The following is a 20,901-nucleotide window of genomic DNA, read 5'->3' as shown; positions in this document are numbered from 1 at the left end:
CACTTTGTCATTATTCCTGGCCTAAAACATTGATTTTATGGATGGAGCATGAGCTTCTCCAGCATTTTTGTGTGTTGAACTTGACCCTGGCATCTACAGCATTTCTTGGTTAAGCCCAGTTAGACTGACTGGTATATTAGCAAATGAATTTTATATCATCCTATTGTACTGCTATGAGATATTAGATTAGTCATTAACATAATGAAATGTGTCAGGCATTCCGAGCAATGGTCAACTAAAACTAAGTTCAGCATCATCAGCCAGAATAAATATTTACTTTGGTAGCTTTACAGTTATAAAACAATGCAAGCCGGTGCATGGCTTTCCTTGATGGTGATTTTGAACTTGCTAAATACTAGCCTTGCAAGATTATTAGTCAGACAAAGCATCTGAACTTCACCTTAATGGTCACATTTCTATGCTTGCACCTCTTTCTGTTCTTGGTTCAATCAGAATCAGAAATTCATGAAATTCATTGTTTTACAGCAGTCTTACTGTGCAAATATTACTATAAATTACATTTCAAAAATAAATAAAGACTGCAAGAAAATAGGATAAAGTGATGTAGTGTGTGTGATTCATTGTCCATTCAGGAATCTGATGGGAAAGCAACTATTCCTATTCCGCTGGGTGCTAATGGAGGATCTTCTGCCTGAAACATGAATTGTTTTTTTCCTCTCCATGGATGATGCCTGACTTGGGTTTTACTTCAGGGTCAGCTCTAGAATGAATGTTAGAGGGGGGCATTAGTGTATTAGTGCGACACCCATAAACTCACTCAATGGTGTGGGTGGGGGGGGGGGTGATATTTACATCATCCGGCCCTCCAATGTAGGTGATGAGAGCACTGTTTTTATTGCATCAAGCGTCACTAGACGCTAGTGACACCGGAGGGGGTGGGGGTGGGTCTGACAGCGAGTGATGCGCCTACCCCCACCCCCGACCGGCGCTGACTCTGTTTTACTTGTTTTTATTTCAGATTTCTATCGTCCGCAGTTTACCTTGATTTTATACTTTCAACAAATGTTTTCTCGTCATAGTTCTATTTTAAAGAAGGAAGCTTTCCGAGGTAATCTAGGAATTTGCAAGATCTGGTGATCTGCCCTATATTCACTAACCCACAGGCACATTACATTTTTAAAGGACCTAATTGCACTTCATTTACACTTATTTTTCCGATCAGCAGGGTTTACTGCAGTCTTACTTTGACAAAGCAATGAGTTGTGGGATATGCTGTAATTATAAAGCTGCAGATCCCACTATGAATCATGCCACATTTTATCAACTTTTAACTTAACAACCCTGCAAAGACTGTGCCTCTGGATTTGAAAAATATGCTACAGTCCTAGGTCTGGGATAGGTGCCAGAGCAAACAGTTTATAAAGACTGTGGACAGGAGATAAAGAGAGATGGTTCCCACATCTCATTCATTTGAATCAGATGGGAGGGGAGAAAGATGCAACTGGTGGGGAAATGTCCCTCAGAAATCATTAAATTATTTAGGATTTTGTCAGAATGGTCATTCGGTTTTCTTATTACTGAAATGTCATAGATGCCTGTGTTTAAGATGACTGCTTTTGGAAAGAGCAATCCTATATCCAAAAAACAGTTATTTTCTTGTAGCCCTGTGTTAATAGGTATTTTTCAGATGTGACTTGCTTCTCAAATCACAGTGGTGGAGCTAGTATATCTGCTGCCTCGTGGCTCCTGTGTCTGTGGTTCAGACCTGATCTTCACTGTCATCTGTGTGAAGTCTTCATGATCTCATTGTATCCTGAGGAGTTCACTAATGCCTTTTCCACAAACTAGACTTGTGGCTTGGTGGGTTAAATGGCCATATTAGATTGGGCCTTGTGTGAAAAGGAGTACTGTAATTTAGAGAGCTGATGGGATTGTGGGGAGAATAAAATAGGTTAGTGTTCAGGCACAGTAGGTGTACCATATGGCAATGGGCCAAAGGGGCTGTTTCCATACTGTATCACTCTGTGCTGTTACATGTCTGCAGTCTAAAAACCATAATTAACACCATCTACAAATTTGCTGACAATACCATGGTAATGAGTTGTATAAAGGAAGGGGATGAGATGGCCTACAGAATGGAGATTGAAAACTTGGCTGAATGGTGCACCAACAACAACTTTGCATTTGATATCACCAAAACTTAGGAGCTGATTGTTAACTTCAAGAAAGGAAAATCAGAGGTGTACAATCCAATGATCATTGGGGGATCAGAGGTGGAGAGGGTGAGCCAAAAAAGTTATTGGGAGTCACTATCTCGGAGGATCTTTCCTTGTCCCTACACACCAGTAGCATCATGAAGAAAACATATCAGTGCCTCTTCTTCCTCAGGAGTTTGTAGTGGTTTGGTATGGCACCAGAAACTCTGGAAAATTTCTACAGAGGTGTGGTTGAAAGTGTACTGACTGGCTACATCATGGTCTGGTATGGAAACACCAATACCTCGGAGTGTAAAGCCCTCCAAAAGATAGTGGACACAGCCCAGGACATCACAGACAAACCCCTCCCTTCTACTGAATACATCTACAAGGGGCACTGCCGTTGGAGAGCAGCAGCAATCATCAAAGAACCTCACCACCCAACACACGCTCTGTTCTCGCTGCTGCCATCAGGAAAGAGGTACAGGTGCCACAAGACTTGCACCACCAGGTTCAGGAACCTACCTTCCACCATCAGACTCCTCAATGACAAACTCAGACTCATTTAAGGACTTTTACTTGTGCACTTCATTGATTTTGTTTTTATTCTCTTTAAATCGTACAGTTTCTTTACATCCATTATCTGTTAACAATGTATTTGTTTACATGTATACGCTGTGCAGTTTTTTTTGCATTACCAATTAATGGTAATTCTGCCTTGCCCGCAGGAAAAAAGAATCAGAGTTGTGTATGTGATGTCATGTATGTACACTGACAATAAATCTAAAATCTGATCAATTGTTTAACATGCTTAATAGTCTTTTAGAGTTACTGTGGGACACTTCCTCTTCAAATACTTCATGTCTTGTTTATTGGAACGCTTAGCGCCTTACTTATTACTGAAAGTTGCTCTCAGTTTGCATCAGTACTTTTAAATTCAGCTTGCTTGTACAAGTCAGGTATCCCATCCTGCATTAGGTAGTGTTAACTCTTTTTACCACAAACTCCTTCTTAATCTTCACTGATGATTAATGAATCCATGAGGATTTTAATGTTATGGGTTCTTGCAAATGTATTATGGAGGCAAAAATGAACAGACCTGTAATATCAAGGGAACACTTTTTTTCCCCCTCTTCTGTGGCACTACGATCTTCAAACCAGTGGTTCTCAACCTTTTTCTTTCCACTCACCTACCACCCCAGATAATTTCTTGTTAACTACAGAGCACCCATGGCTTCCTATGCCATGGGTGGTCTGTGGTTAGTCAGGGATTTCTTAAAGTGATATGTGAGTGGAAAATAAATGATTGAGAACCATTGTTTTAAACATTATGGAAGCATAACAAAAATCTGCATGTACTGGAAATGGAAATTATGTAATACAATACTCAACAGTTGAGGCAGCATCTCTATGGGAAATGGATAAAAGTCATATGGTCAACAATATGAAATAGTAATCTGTGTAGCATTTAGCGCAGTGGTTTTCTATCTTTTTTTCCCACCATATACAACCTTATGTTATCCCTTGCTAACCACATAGGATGTCAAAGATGCTCTGTGGTTAGTAAGGGATTACTTAAGGTGGTATCCAAGTCGGGGGGAAAAAAGGTAGAGAACTATTGACTTTGCACAATGTTATTCTAGTACCAGAGAGAGCAAGGTTTGAATTGGGACTGTCTGTTAATGTAATTTTAAATTTGGACATACAACCCATGCTGCCAAATAACCTACAACCTCTGTACATTTTGAATGTGTTTGCCTGTTTTTCCTGTGACCTTTGTGGGTTTTCTGTGAGTGCTCTGTGTCCTCCTGTCCTTCATAATGTACAAGGTTGGCAGGTTAATTGGGTGTAATCAAGTGGCAAGGGTTTCATGGGCCAGAAGGGCCTTATAACATGCTGTATTTTAAAATTAAATTAATACTGAATGACCTGAGTATTTTCAATTTTTATTTTGTACTGCACAATATTACATTAACAATGTGGAGTCTAATAACAAACAGCAACTTTAACAGCTACTGACAAGGTCCAGTACACATGACAGAGTCAATTGCAGATTGCCAAACCTTTTTATATCACTGAAGTTTCCATTCCTCTGTTATTACACTTAATGCCTTTTGCACCTCATAGTTTAATTTGCATGTTGCATGATCTGCATTGGTGTATAAAAATATTCATGGCCAATAAATGAGTCTGTAAGATCCTTTACTTCAACTAAATATGTTTCAATAAATTTAATCTTTTTAAACTATGTCTTTTCATTCATTCATTTGTAATGGCCAGCATTTATCACTGATCCTGAATCACCTTCAAAATAAGTAGTCATTGCCACGGATCTGGAGATGTGCTCTTCATCAGGAACGGATGGCAGATTTCCTTCCCTGAAGGACATTGGAGAACAGGTGACATTTGTGCAACACAGACATTCAGCCTTGATGGTACCATGATTGTAGTTAGTAACTTCAACCATGCACCAGTTTCAAACACATGTCAACTTCACCTCCAGAGGAGAGAACACCTGGAGTGGAATAGACCAATGTCCCTGGTATGTACAAGGCTGCCCCTCACCCCCAACTTGGTTATTCAGACCACATAAATATCCTAACCCTGGCATACAGACCACTAATTAAATGAATGAAGCCAGTTCAAAGGGAGATCTAGATATGACTGGTGGGGAAATGGGGGTGGGGGTACAGCAGGGGTCTAAGAATGCTTTGAGACTATGGGCTGGAGCTGTTTCAGAGAGGTGGCCACCTAAAACAGCGATGTAAACCTCAAAGAGTACACAAGCTTAGTGACTAGTTACATTAACAAGTGCATTGAGGATGTCACAGAGATCAAATGCTGCATAACCAGGGCTAACCAGGGTCCATGGTTGGATGCAGAGGTCCAGGCACTTCTCAAAACTGAGAACGACGCATCATACGCCTGGCTTCATCAATTTTAGCTTGGCATTTAATGCAATCATACCCCAGAGAATGGTGGAGAAGCTGTCCTCATTAGGGCTCAACACCCACTCTGTAACTGGATTCTGGGCTAATGGAAAGACCATAGTCTGTCAGGGTTGGTAGCAGAACACATAGCACTATCATGCAGAACACTGGTGCATCACAGAGCTGTGTGCTCATTCTGTATTTGTTCACATTGCTGACCCATAACTGCAACGCCAGATCCAGCTCCAACAGAGTCATCACATTTGCAGATGACATAACAGTCGTTGGCTGCATCAGCAACAACGAAGAGTCGCACTACAAAGAGACTGAAAATCTCGTGAAATGGTGTGAGAATAACAAATTGAGGCTCAATGGCAACAAGATGAAGGATATGATTGTGGACTTCAGGAGGACCAGGATCAACAACCATCCACCACACATTAATAGCTCTGTCATGGAGAGAATTGAGAGCATCAAGTCCTTCAGAATCCACTTGAGAAGTGACCTATTATGGGCACAAAATGTCTCCTCACTTCCTGAGAAGAGTAGGGCAGACAAGGCCACTGTTCACCATCCAGTCAACTTTCTACAAGAGCTCTACTGCGAGCATCACTGTATGGTATGTTTGTTGTAGTGCATCAGATCCATAGGACCATAAAAACAGCAGCGTGGATCACTGGGGTCTCCTTCCCCCAGTTGATGGGATTTAACAGGATTGTTGCCTAAAGAGACTCACACAACCAGGGAGGAACCTTACCACCCCATATAGAGCATCTTTCAGCTACTCCCATTGGGAAGTATCTGGAGTATCAGAGCTAGAACCAGTAGGCTGAGAATCAGCTTCTTCCTATATGCAGTGAGACTTCTGAACTGCTCATATAATCCCTCTGTGATTCAACTATTTAGTTACCAACAATTTTAATATTTGTATATGAATATTGTGCAGATGGTATCATTTGTGTGTGTGTGTTATATCTGTTTGTGCGTTTGCAGTGTGTTGTATCGAGGACTGGAGATTGCTGCATCATCAAGTTGTATTTGTTCAATTGAGTGACGAATAAACCATCTTGAACTTCATTGTGAGCTCTGATCTTTTCTTGAGAGAGGAAGAGAGTCTTAATTAATCAACAGCTCTGTTATCTATGTTATCTTTAGGCTCTTCCCTGCTTTGAGAGTAGTCATTATTTTGGCTTTGATCATCCACTCATCTCAATGTCAAGGTGATAAAAGACAAAACATGTTTAAAAGCAGGAATGAGGAAATGTCCTTTTCTTCAATGCATGATAGATTTAGTCTGATGAGTAGGTATGCTTTTTTACACAGCCAATTCCCAATTTCCCGGAATGCAGTCTGTGTAAAAATATTGGAACGGGAATAAGGACTCATTCTGATTCCAGCATTTTACCTCCTTGACCCCTCGCAATTTTCGTGGATCACCTGGGGTCATGAACAATGGATTAATGAATAGGATGCCCAGCCTATGAAAATACCGCATTTCATGTATTCTATCTAAATTCGCGGTGAGATACAGATAGTTGGAGTTTTGGTCGTTCCTGTGTGAACGGCCATTCTGGGAAGGTAGGGAGACACTTCAGAACAGAAATTCATGCAAATTTTATGTAAAAAAAACATAAAATCTCCCTAAGGCCACACAGTTAGAAATAAAAAAATTCAGATGCTGAAAATTTGAAATGTAACTGGAGTTCAGGAAACGCTCAGCAGGTCATGTAGCATCAGTGGAGGAAGAGTTTGTTTCTGGTTGAAGACTGTTTGCCACAGGAAGGGACTTGAATCTGTAATGTACTTTGAGATTTGTTTTTATTGAGCATTTTAGAAAATGCTTATTGTGCCTGAGCTGTGATATCATCTCTTCTCCATCTGTGAGGTGTGCATGCATTCTGTGGTCCTGGGAGAAATGACTGTATGAGCCTGATGTGTTAATCAACTCCCTAATCACTGAAACACATTCAAATAGGGTTGGCAGCACTTGCATTATATGGGAAAAATCTCTGTCACATTCCATTTATATGAACAAGGGGGAGTTAAAAAAAAAAGGAAAATGTTGAGACTAGAATTTGAAAGGTTAGATGTGCTGAGTGACTGGATGAAAATTAATAACACCGCGCTGTGAATTTGATCCAAGGCAGGAGGGAGAACTAACTTCAATGCCACACAGATGCATTTCAAATCTCATTATAATTAGGTTGCCAGCACTCCAGAAAACAAAGATTAATATCTTGGGCACAAATGTGTGCAAAACTGTTCGTTTTACTTCAAGCATTTGTTTGTTCTAGCAATGTTAGTTTTCTTTTGACAGGTCCTTGACAAGAAACACTTCATTCTCTGCAATGTGAATGTCTGACCTTCATATATTTTTTTAAATATTTTTTGTCTAATTTCTAGTGAAATACATTGACAGATCATTCCCAAATGTGGTGGATTTCCATCAATCGGTGGTTTTGAATTGGGTTGGAAGAAAAGGCTGGCATGATGCCAACAGAGCTGGGGTGTCAGATTAAGGCACTCATCCAGTTGTGCTGCCACCTACTTCAATTCATTGTCCTCCTGCCTCTGTTGGCCTTACAATTGAGACTCATTTCTCTACCACTTGGCATGGATTGTTTCAGATGTGGGTGGAATCTCCTCAAGCACATCATAAAGTATAGCAGCCGGCAAGCCTTCTTCATGATTGCATTGACATGGAGGCTCGAGGACAGATCCTCATAGATGTTAACACCCAGGAATTTTAAATTCTTGAATCTCTCCACTACTGAGCCTTTGATGAGGACTGGGTTATATTCCCCTGACTCCTGAAGTTCACAATCATCTCCTTAGTTTTGCTAACATTGAGTGCAAAATTGTTGGCGTGACACCATTCAACAAGCTGAGCAATATGGGTCTGGGCTTGCCATGAGGCAGACTGGGATAGTGATGGGTTTTTATTCTCTTTCAGGGTGCAAATTAAAACAGGTAGGTTTACACAACAAACAAGTAGTTTCCTTTACAATGGTGCTATTATTCGTTTTTCAATTGGGTTAATTGAATGAACAATTTAAATCATCTCCCTAATCTGGTGAGTTTTAAAAATCCTTATAGATCTCTAATCCAGCCATGAAAATCACCTGGAAGTCTTTCTCAAACTGTAAATAAGTTGTATATGCTGGATCATGATAATTAACATAGCACCTGGGGCATGAGGTTATGAAGCTGTTCATTCAAATCCCACTCAGATTCAAAAAAAAACAAAATTCTTGCCCATTGTTCCAGTGAAATATTGATGGTGAATGACATTGCTGTGGTGCCACCACCCTTTCAGTTGGAATATTAAATCTTCATCCTTCATCGTCTCATCTTGTGGAAGACTCCACAGGAGCTATCCTCCATAACCTGGTTAGTATTTATTCCTTGGTTAACTCCCCTAAAACAATGATTCGGCTGGAAATGTTCAAATCTGTAATGAGCTGTAGAAGTTCAATGTTCAAAAGAGATTTGACAAGAATATGGATAGGCAGGGCTTGGAAGGATATAGACCATGCTGAAAGACAAATTATTATGAAGGAGATGGAAGATATCTATTAGGCGCAAGCAGGAGAGCTTTAGTTTGACTTGAGTATTGTGTTTGTGGGTTGAAGGGCCTCTTCCTAGGTTTAAATGCATACAAATGGGACTCAGTCCAGAATGCCACGATGGCCAGCATAGATAGGTTGGGTTAAGGGACTATGCTGTATGACTTGATGGTGTGTGTAGGAATTTGCTGCCCACTGTGCTTCCAGGCATTGGATGAATATGAATATTTCTTCTGGATAGATTGGGTTTGTTTACACTGGAACCGAGGTGATTGAGGGATGACCTGTTCGAGATATACAAAATTTGAGGTGGATAGATAGGGAGGATGATATTTTCCCCCCACATTGGGTTCAAAGATCTAAGAAAAGAGATGGGAAGTTTAGAAGGCATTTGAGGGTTATCTTTCTCCCTTATATGAAATAGTTGGAACTTGGATCACAATGCATGAGTTGATGTGGAAGCAGATAGTCCCTTTGACATTCAAGTAACATCTGGATGAGTACTTGAATTGCCAAGGCATTCATTATTGGCTATCTCCAAAGGGCTGGTAAATGGGATTAGTATAGATGAGTAAGCAATGGTGTGATGTTTTTGTGCTGTCTGCCTTGATAACTTGTGAAGGAATTGTGTTGCCCTCAATGAAGTTTATTGTGGTCATGAGGTGATTTAATGCTAGCACAAATTTAACCAGAGCATGATTTGGATGTTGTAGAAGAAAAATAAGTCCATGGCTTCTTGATCAATCTTTCCAACAAAATAAAGGACTTACTTATTGAACAAACGTGTTTTGGGTTTAAACAATGTTGTGGCTGTGCAGTTAATTGTGCTATTTGGCATGTGGTGTTCAGTAGAGTGGATAAATCCATCATGGACCAAATATGTAGAACCCAATTTGTAGTAATTGTTTTTCATCATTGCTCTAAGTTGGTGACAATATTATTTTCTAGATGTCCCAGCATAGAACATGGAACAGAATATGCAGCACAGTCCAGGGCCTTTGGCCCATATTGTTGTGCCGACCCATTGAAACCTACTCAACAATATAAACCATCCCTACCTCACACCCGTAAGCCACTATTTTTCTTGCATCTATGTGCCTGTCTAAGAGTCTTTAAAATGTCCCCATTGTACTAGCCTCCACTCCCACCCCGGCAGTGTTTACCAGGCATCCAATACTCTCTGTGTAACAAATAAAACTACCCCTACTGTCTCCCCAGAACTTGCCTCCCCTCAACTTAAACAGATGTCCTCTGTTTTTTTTTAACTTTCACCCTGGGGATAAAGGGTGCTGGCTGTCCACCCTTTCTAGGCCTCTCATAATCTTGTAGCCTTCGAAGTCATCTCTCATTCTTTTTCACTCCAAAAAGAAAAGCTCTAGCTCTGTTAACCTTGCTTCAGAAGACACATTTTCAATTTCAAGCAACATTCTGGTAAATCTGCTCTGCACCTTCTCAATAGCGTCTGCTTCCTTCGTGAAATGTGGCGATCAGAACTGAATAGAATATTCCATGTGGTCTGACCAGAGTTTTAGAGCTGCATCATTACCTCATGACTCTTGAAGTCAGTCCCCACTAGTGAAGGCCAGAATACCATAAGGCTCCTTAACTACACTATCAACCTGCATAGCAACCTTGAGAAACCTAATGACTTGGACCCCAAGGTCCTTTTGTTCTTCTACACTGTGAAGAATCTTTCCATTAATCATGTGTGCTGACTGACTGCATCATACTTTGGTATGGGAACACTAATACCCCTGAGCGTAAAGCCCTCAAAAAAGGTAGTGGACATAGCCCAGGACATCATAGCCAAAACCCTCCCCATTATTGATTACATCTACAGAGAACGCTACCATCGGAGTGCAGCAGCAATCATCAAAGACCCTCACCATCCGGTACACACTCTGTTCTCGCTGCTGCCATCAGGAAAGATGTATAAGACTTGCCCCACCATCAGACTCCTCAATGACAAACACAATCAGAGACTCATTTAAGGACTCTTACTTGTGCACTTTATTGATTTTCTTTTTTATTCTTTCTGTATTGCATAGTCAGTTTGTTTACATTCATTATCTGATTTTTACAGTTCTTTGTGTTTACATGTTGTTCTGGGTAAACTTGTACCTCTCACTTTGTTCTTTTTAGATTGGTCACAGTGTTCGAGCTACCGAAAGAAAACAAACACCCACACTGAGAGCAGTTCAGTTCATACAAATGTTTATTACAAATTCAAAAGCTGATTTCAAACTTCAATATGCTAGCCCTTCCCAATTATACTTATCAACACCTGGACTGGTCCCAACTGCCAAAACGAGGCAACGACTGCACATTTGTAATAGGTTGTCGGGGCGCCGGTAGCAGCTTTTCCACCTCCCTCGACCGGGACGTTAGTTGAACTCTAGAAGTTCTTCTTCTTGCTGCGAGATGTTGCCACCTCTCGGAGAGTCTAAAATTCAGCAGCGGGACCATGGCTTATATTACCCAAAAACTGCTTACCCAAGCACCTATTCCTAGCACAGTAAGAAAGATAAGCGAGCAAGCTAGCATGCTAGGCTTCTATCGAATAATGTAATTTTCAGTTATCACTTTGAATACAATGCTTTATTTTGCATCAAGGCTAGGCCTCTGACAGTCTGTGACCAAAACAAGCAGAAAGATTAAATGTTCTTGGTACACAGATGTCCTTTCTTCAGATAACAGCATCTCTGGCCCCTCGGTGGAATTTAGTTTATGTCTGCTGATTCTAAAAAAAAACAAGCAGGTTCTCAGCCTTGCAGAAGCAAAGGCTTCAAAAGTAAAAAACACGCTTTAAATCTTCCATTACACATGTTTACGCTATGTACAGTTTATTTTTTGCATTGCCAATTAGTGGTAGTTCTGCTGTGCCCAGAGTGAGAAAGAATCTCAGGATTGTATATGATGTCACATACATACACTGACAATAAATCTAAAATCTGAAATATGCTCCCACGATTAGGTCTTCTTTTCCAGATTATCCAAAATGTTCTCCTTCAAAAAAAAACCTGGCTTCCTCTTTATCACCTTCAACAGCCCTGACCCGCATCTCCTCCATTTCCCGCACATCTGTCCCTAGAGGCAACAAGAACAGGACTCCCCCCACCAGATTCCACATCTAACATATTATCCTGTACTATTTCTGTCACCTGCAATATGATCAGACCACTAGACACATCTTTCCCTTTTCTCCCCTCTCTGCCTTCTGAGGAGTCTGCTCTCTCCATGACTCCCTTGTCCAATCATCCCTTCCCACTATCGCCCCCTTAACACCTTCCCCTGTGACCACAGGCAGTCCCACACATGTGGCCAGATATTCTCTTTCATTACCATTTAGGGCCTCAAACATTCCTTCCTTGTGAATCTGTGGGAATCATTTACTACATCTGGTGCTCCTGTTGTGGCCTTCACTACATCGGACAGACTGAATGCAGACTGGGAGACTGCTTGGCTGAGCACATTCATTCAGTCTGCATCAATGACTGGGATCTCCCAGTGGCCAACCATTTCATTTCTGCACCCCACTCCCATGTTTGTGCATGGCGTCGTGCACTGTCAAACCAGGGAGAAGCATATCTCATCTGGGCACTCTCCAACCAGCTGGCATTAATATGACTTTTCTGGTTTCTGCTGGACCACTTTCCATTTTCCCTTTTCTCCAGCTCTTCACCCCCTTCCCTCTCAATTCACAGAGTTATCCCCTCTCCCTATTTTCTCTTGTACCCTCCCTCTCTTAGCCACCTATTACTTCTTGCCTGTAGTCCTCCCCCTGCCCCACCTCACCATTTTATTCAAACTGTCTACATTTTGCTCATACCTTGAAGGTTTCAAATCCAAAACAGTGGATATGAATAGTATCTTTATCTTTCCTATATAAAGTACTCTGCCTTCAAATTTAACCTTTCAAAATCCATCACTTCACACTTATCCGGTTTGAAGTTCATCTGCAACTTTTCCACTCAATTCTACATCCTGCCTACAACCTGTTGTAACCTACAACAATTGACACAATCCACAAAACCTCCAATGTTTGTGTCATCTGCCAACTTACTGAGCCATCCCTCTACTTCTTCATCCAGGTCATTCATAAAAATCACAAAAAACAGGGTGCCAGAATAGATCCCTACAAAACTCCACTGGTTGCTGACTGCCAGGCAGAATACATCCCATATACTAATACCTTCTGCTTTCTGACAGAAAGCCAATTCTGAATACGCATGCCAAAGGTCTTTATGAATGAGTCTACCACGATGGGTGGGGGTGGGGTACCCTTGTAAAATGCCTTACTAAAATCCATGTACATCGCATCTACTGCTCTACCTTCATAAATTTATTTTGTTACTTCTTCAAAAAACACAAATTGGATTTGAGTGTGATACTTAATCCAACAAGTAGACACTTGGATTATTTCATGGAAATTCAAAATGATTGTAATCTGTCATCTAACAGAGTAGGTGAGCAATTAAGAAAAAGGTCCAGATGGTTTGTTTCTTCATAACATTTTTTTTTTACAGAGAGAATCGGTTCTGACCAAATGTTGGGCCTGAGTTATCAAGGTTGTGCCATTTGTCATTAGCAAGGCTCACCCACTCCTTTCTTTGTCTTGGCACCTCTTGCCTGAGTATGATAGCATTATTAATCATACTGAGCGACCAAAAAAAAAAAACAAGGCATCATTCTTCACTAAACACATCATTTAAAAACTGAAATATTTTGTTGGATCTGTTCAACTGGCAAATTTCTAATAGATTCATTAATGCATCTTCAGTGCCAGGTTCAAAATGTTCCTCCACCCAATTTATGGGAGTTCCTTGCAATTCTCCGAGTTAACGTGAGGTTTACCTTGTAACTCCTGGCTTCTCTGGATGAGTAATCTCTCAATGTGATTTAGTGCCAGAGATAGAGAGAATATAGCCTGTTGAGAAGGAGAAACAAGGGAGATGACCATACAGGGCAGTGACTACAGCAATGGACAACCTAGGGGCTCAGTGGCTGAAGGACACTACAGGGAAGGTGGACCTGCAAGGGGCTCAATGGCTGTGGGATTCAGACAGACTGCCGGTAACTTGCAGTCAGGGGACCTGGATGGGCTGCTGGAGACTGCCTCATGAGGTTCAAGTGACAGAACCAGGATATGAGAGGGCGCTGAGGGCAAGAAGGGCTCCTGGAGAGCCTCAGGTGCTGAAGGTTTCCTGATCACTTCGGAGGTTTGGATCTGGAGCTTGGTTTGCCGCTGAATTGAACATGGATCTATGCAGTTGAGGAGGCTGTGGAGGTGCTGGAGGCAAATCCATGGACACTCGGTGACTGAAGGGGCTTTCTTTTGCTTCTCTTTCTCTCTTACTGTAAGAGGTGCTGGGCAAAACTAATGGTGACTTTTTGTCTGCCTTACAGCAGGCAGAAGGCAATTGTGTGTAATATTACATGTTCTGTACTATTACATGACAATGAAGGAATCTTGACATTTATTGATAAATAGAAGCTCACAATTAAACTCTGATTTTCATGATTTTTCTGGATGTGCATTAACTCATCATAACTTTGGAGATTTATTGCTGTTTATGACTGACTGTCAATATTTCTTGGCCAAAAATAAAAATTTTAAGAGTGGAATCTGGCTCCTTCTGTCAACAAATTTCTGACAACATAGTAAGACTCGTCCCACCCCAGCCACAATCTCTTCACCTCCTCTCAAGAGTGAGAGCAAGAACCACCAAATTCAAGGACAATTTATTTTCCCCGATCATCAGACTCCTGAATAAATTTCACATCAGTAAAGTAACGTTGCCTTTAGCTCATATATCAACTGATCTCACCATACTTTGGTTTTCCTGCTATATATCGTAAAGATTGCTTGGCTGGATTGCTGGCCAAATGAATCTTCTCATTATACCTCAATACCCGTGACAATAAACCTGCACTTGAATTGTTTTAGGTGATTTTATTTTAAATTCCCTTTGTCTTTTTGTATCTTAACTATATCCATAGTGTACACCAAAATCAGTGATCAGGGTTGTTTATGCAAATTTGCTGGAGGATTTCTCATACTTTGAAGGGCTCAAGCCCGAAATGTCAGTTAGGTATCTTTGCCGTTGCTGAGTTTCTCCAGCATTTTGTGCTCTTACTTCAACCATGGTGTCTACAGAATTTTTGGATTTACTGCTGGAGAAACTCAGCAAGTAATGCAGCAAAGATAAAAATACCCAACCAACGTTTTGGGCCTGAGCCCTTCATCAAGGGGAAGAACACGGGCATGAAGTCGCAGGTGAATATGAGAACAGGGCAGAAGAGAAAAATGCTGAGGTGATAGGGGGAGGGGATAGCTCTCTGTATGGTGAGGGACGGAGGTAGAGAGCTGGAGGAAAGGAGACAGAGGGATGGGGAAGAGAGGGAGACAGGGGAGGAGCCTCATGGAAACTGGAGATTAGCAGGCAGGTGCTTGAATAAAATATTCGTTGGTAATCGTCTTCTGGTGCTAAGTTCAAATGAGTACATATGTGTTTGCTTGGGTATTGGTGGACAAAGCAAGAGTGTGTGGATTTTATAATATGTAGTATTGTAAATGCACATGAGATTAAAGACACCTAAAGCACCAGTTCCTTAATTGCTTTGACAGATGTGTTTTCATCTCCTGTTATCTTTCTGCACTAGATAACATAAAATGCACCCTCCTACATGCTCTGCATCAGCTTTCTTTCTCACCCTTTTAACCCTACTATTTGCCCCAATGTTTTTAGTTCTGAAGCTGTAGAATCATACAGTGTAGAAACAGATCATTCATCTCACCAGCCATTCACACCATTTCCATTTTATTCTCCCACATTTGGCAAAGCCTTGGAGATGTTTGTGATCCACCATTATCAGTTAATATTCACAGTTGTTTTTTTTTTGGAATGAACCTGTTCTTGTAAGAAGCTCGTTGAAATCTAGAATGCCCCCTACGTTATCTTACAAATATTTCCATGGCACCAAGCAAAATATCACAGCCTGGTATGGGAAGTAGTCTACCCAATTCTACAAGAAATTTCAGAGTTTCAAAAGGAAATGGACACAACCCAGGCCATCACAAGCAAACTCCATCTACCACCCCCCCACCCCACCAGCCCCACCCACAACCATCATCAAGAACATCCACAGGGAATGCTGCTACATCACCCAGAACACACTCTTCTCACTGCTACCATCAGGAAAAAGGTATTAATGCCCCAAGACTCGCACCACTAGGTTCAGGAACAGGTGCTACCCATCCACCATCAGACTTCTCAAACTCAGTCAAAGACTCATTTAAGGGCTCTTACTTTTGAAAGTTATTGATGTTTTATCTCTGTGTATTACAGTTTGTTTACATTTCTTTCTTTGTTAACATGTATATATATCTTCTGAGTACAGTATTTTTTTGCACTACCAATACATGGTAATTCTGCCTTGTCCACAGGAAAAAGAACTTCAGGGCTGAATGCAATGTTCCCTCTCAGTTTTAGTAGTCAGTGTGTGCAAAAAATCTTCTGTTGTCCTTATTCATTAAACTGTCCACACATTAATTTCCTTTGTGTGCACATGCATGCACAGTGGAGGGGGTAGAATGGTTGCATGTGATGTCATGTATGTACTCTGACAATAATTCTGAACATTAAATTATGAATGTGGCTCAGGTGAACCATCCTCCCTTCTGTCGACTCCATCTATGCCTTCTGCTATTTTAGGAAAGCTGGGGACATTAAAGAATTAGCCCTGGCCTGTTCACACTGTCTTCACCCTTCACCAACGCCCGTCATTCTGTTGGGCAAAAAATACAAGCTTGAAGCCGCAAACTTCCAGATTCAAGGACAGTCTTGCTCTTTCTGTTATCTACGTCGTGAATGGACCCCTCATTGGTAAAAGATGATACCCTTGCATTGTTTTCTAACTGTATGTTTCTCTATTCCCACCCAGCACCTTGTCTTAATGATACCATGCCTGGTGTTCTTTCACTTATTCTAACAACACCTTGTATCTTTGTTTTATTTTTTCAAAATCAGCTGTGACTATGGGCTGGGTAGAACACAAAGCAAAGCTTTGCACTGCATCTCAATACTCATGACAATAAACAATATAATTCCATCAAATAGAGTGGACAGTGATGCAGCAAAAATCTCATATGTTTTCTAATCCACTTTAGAATTCTGGCCAATCAATGATTTAAACATTTCCTTTTGACAGTGCAATGTAAAGTGTTCCAAACACAATAAATCTACACCATGTGGGTAACACCCCACTTCAGCAGGGCTAGCTGCTGGGTCTCTCTTATTCTGCAATAGAAATGAAGAGAGGAGTTGTTGCTGGCCATGGATTGACACCACTTCTCCCAAGTTTGTGGACATCTGTCTGCCTTCTCTATTTCTCCTTCCAGTATATTTAATGGGTGTGGTTATTTATGCATCTGCATTCAATCCAATTTTTGAAGATAACAAGTTTTGCCATCTGTTTTGCATGCAAATAGCTAAAATGCTTTGGATTAGCAGTCTAAACATTTACCTGATGATTCAATAACAATCCAAAAGAGTGGTTTTTGTATTCTATGTATTTGTTTTTCCAATTGGGCTTTCATAAAAACAGATTTTTAGAGGCAGGAATAGGCCACTCAGCTCTTTGGATCTCCTCTGCGACACCATGGAGGACATCCACAACAGGTGGTGTCTTAAGAGATCAGCTTGATTCCTCAAAGACTCCTAACCTCTTCACTCTGCTACCTTTGGGAAGGAGGTACAGGAGCCTGAAGACGAACACTCAGCGGCACAAGGACAGCTTCTTTCCCTCTGCCATCAGATTCCTTAATGAATAATGAACATAAACACTGTCTTTCATTTTCTTGCTCTATTTTTATTTATTTTGTAAGGTGGCTTACATGAATGTTTGCACTGTAATACTGTTGGAAAACAATGAATTTCATGGTGTGTTCATGACAATAAATTCGGATTTTGATATTATTCAATATGATAATACTGACCATCCAATTTCAATTTCTTGCTCCTACTTTTTAACGTTGATCCCTTCTGAGCCTGAGAACTATTTCCAATGACTTGAATCTATTTAATGATTTGGCTTCAATGGCTTTCAGTGGTAGAGACGTCCATAAATTCACCACTCAGGAAAATGATGTCTCTGCTTAGTTCAATCCTAATTGTTTAACCCTTTGACCATAGCTCCTGGTCGAGGTATTAAAAACATCATCTTGAACATATTTGTTCTGTTCTGTTAGACTGAGAAGGAGGGAGCTTGTTATCCTATAAATAAGCACAATACACAGATACACCGAAAAAAAACACACAGGAACATAAGAAACAATACCAACATGTTTACTTGCTGAGCCAATTTCAATGAACTATGGTTAATATTATATTAACTTGCCACAATATCTCAAGAAACAGAAATGTTGAAGATTTCTGAGATTCCAATTATGGAACATTGAAAGGCACAGAAACAGGCCCTTCAATCCACATGTCTGTGCCAAACACCATGTCCAAATCAAACTACAAACCTGCTGCTTGTATCTGATAGACATTCCTTCATCGTCTTCGTATTTGTGTATCTATATAGAAGCCTCTTAAATGCTACCACTGTATCTCCTTCCACCTGTACTCCTCCCAGCCAATTTGAGGTGCCCACCATTCTGTGCAAAAATATTTTGGCCCGCACATCTCCCTTAACTGCATTTCCATTGGGGTGTGATGCATTTACGTACAGAATCTTTCTCCCTATCAATGCCTTCCATAATTTTGTATAACTCTATCAGGTCACCCTTCAACCTTCTATGCCACAGAGAAAACAACCCAAGTCTGTCCAATCTCTCCCCATAGCTCACATGCTCGAAACCAAGCATATTCTGGCAAACCTCTTTGTTACCCTTTCCAAAGCTTCCACTTACTTCCTGTAATGGGGTAAATAGAATTGCACATAATACTCCAAGTATGGCTGAATGAAAGTTTTATATAGCTGCAACATGATCTCAATGGACATTTATGCTCAATTCCCAACCCAGTGAAGCCAAACACACCATAAACCTTCTTTACCAACATGTTTACTTGCTGAGCCAATTTCAATGAACTATGGTCCTGGACCCCCAGATCCATCTGTACATCAATACTTCTAAGATTCTATTATTAACCGTATACATTTCACTATGTTTGACTTCTCACAGTTTGGATTTTTAAAATTTACATATTCAGCAGAGTTGCATGCCCTTTGGCTTAAAGGGCTGCAAGGCTCAATTAGCTCCCTACTAACCCTGTAACACACACATGTCAAACTCAGGCCCGCGGGCCAAATTTGGCCCGTGATATAATTATATTTGGCCCGCAAGATCATATCAAATATGTATTAGAGCTGGCCCGCTGGCCGCCATGCCAGTATAGCACATGCACAGCTAATACTACAAATCCCAGAATGCATTGGCGCCGGCCCGTCAGCCCGCTAATCGCCCCCACCTCCTCTCTTTACTTTAATTAGTATCTGCGACCTGTCGCCTAACTCACAAGTAATAAACCCGTTATGAAAAATGGCCAAACGAAAGACAGAAAACAGGACCTTTCAAGACAGGTGGGAGGAAAACTCTGACCCCAGAGTTTGATGAACTTGCATCTAAGAAGAGATGCCAAGTATCTGGTTTAGACCCAGGTGCATCTGAGTAAATCACAGTGTAGCAAGCTAAGCTTGGATTAATATTTTCTTTGGTTAACTTTGGACTGTTCATAGTTGAAAGATTGGATTTTCATTGAAGCATGTTGTTATTTTTTTGACTTGTTGACTTGTGAAAAAAAAACATTTAAAAGGAGCTTAAAGGCTAGAGAAATACTAGAGCGCATCGGATGCCCCCCAAAGTTCCTCAACATGGTTATCCAACTTCACGAAAACCAACAAGTTCGGGTCAGATAGAGCAATGAGCTCTCTGAACCCTTCTCCATTAACAATGGCGTGAAGCAAGGCTGTGTTCTCGCACCAACCCTCTTTTCAATCTTCTTCAGCATGATGGTGAACCAAGCCATGAAAGACATCAACAATGAAGACGCTGTTTACATCCGGTACTGCACGGATGGCAGTCTCTTCAATCTGAGGCGCCTGCAAGCTCACACCAAGACACAAGAGAAACTTGTCCATGAACTACTCTTTGCAGACGATGCCGCTTTAGTTGCCCATTCAGAGCCAGCTCTTCAGCGCTTGACGTCCTGTTTTGCGGAAACTGCCAAAATGTTTGGCCTGGAAGTCAGCCTGAAGAAAACAGAGGTCCTCCATCAGCCAGCTTCCCACCTTGACTACCAGCCCCCCCCCACATCTCCATCGGGCACACAAAACTCAAAACGGTCAACCAGTTTACCTATCTCGGCTGCACCATTTCATTAGATGCAAGGATCGACAACGAGATAGACAACAGACTCGCCAAGGCAAATAGCGCCTTTGGAAGACTACACAAAAGAGTCTGGAAAAACAACCAACTGAAAAACCTCACAAAGATAAGCGTATACTGAGCCGTTGTCATACCCACACTCCTGTTCGGCTCCGAATCATGGGTCCTCTACCGGCATCACCTACGGCTCCTAGAACGCTTCCACCAGCGTTGTCTCCGCTCCATCCTCAACATTCATTTGAGCGCCTTCATCCCTAACATCGAAGTACTCGAGATGGCAGAGGCCAACAGCATCGAGTCCACGCTGCTGAAGATCCAGCTGCGCTGGGTGGGTCACGTCTCCAGAATGGAGGACCATCGCCTTCCCAAGATCGTGTTATATGGCGAGCTCTCCACTGGCCACCGTGACAGAGGTGCACCAAAGAAGAGGTACAAGGACTGCCTAAAGAAATCTCTTGGTGCCTGCCACATTGACCACCGCCAGTGGGCTGATATCGCCTCAAACCGTACATCTTGGCGCCTCACAGTTCGGCGGGCAGCAACCTCCTTTGAAGAAGACCGCAGAGCCCACCTCACTGACAAAAGACAAAGGAGGAAAAACCCAACACCCAACCCCAACCAACCAATTTTCCCCTGCAACCGCTGCAACCGTGTCTGCCTGTCCCGCATCGGACTTGTCAGCCACAAATGAGCCTGCAGCTGACGTGGACTTTTACCCCCTCCATAAATCTTCAGCCGCGAAGCCAAGCCAAAGAAGAGACAAAGGCTAGAGAAATATTATTTATTGAATATTTTATTTCTCATTTGTTAATGCTTCTTCTGGAAAGAGTTTAGCCAAAACTATTATTAAAGATTTA

At 41.4% G+C, this 20,901-nt stretch overlaps 1 protein-coding gene across 28 annotated transcripts in view; it reads left to right on the top strand.

Moving 5' to 3' along the window:
• The window catches only part of LOC138761901 (glycophorin-C-like), a 118,594-nt gene that overhangs the window by 63,852 nt on the left and 33,841 nt on the right, over positions 1-20,901 (top strand). The window contains exons 5-6 of one of the 28 annotated variants that reach the window (XR_011356585.1): positions 8,354-8,476; positions 9,601-9,719. The exons of 23 other annotated variants lie outside the window; for them this stretch is intronic. Coding sequence is in view for 1 of the 5 variants with exons in the window: in XM_069934850.1 (XP_069790951.1) it covers positions 980-1,069 (90 nt within the window). In the remaining 4 variants the exon portion in view is untranslated. Of the gene's footprint in view, positions 1-979; positions 1,070-8,353; positions 8,477-9,600; positions 9,720-16,367; positions 16,539-20,901 lie in introns of all 28 variants that reach the window. 4 more of the 28 variants (XR_011356584.1, XR_011356588.1, XR_011356587.1 and 1 more) reach the window with 4 other exon arrangements.

Source organism: Narcine bancroftii, chromosome 4 (genome assembly GCF_036971445.1).
Source record: "Narcine bancroftii isolate sNarBan1 chromosome 4, sNarBan1.hap1, whole genome shotgun sequence".
NCBI lineage: Eukaryota > Metazoa > Chordata > Chondrichthyes > Torpediniformes > Narcinidae > Narcine > Narcine bancroftii.
This window is presented reverse-complemented; position numbering and strand designations above follow the sequence as displayed.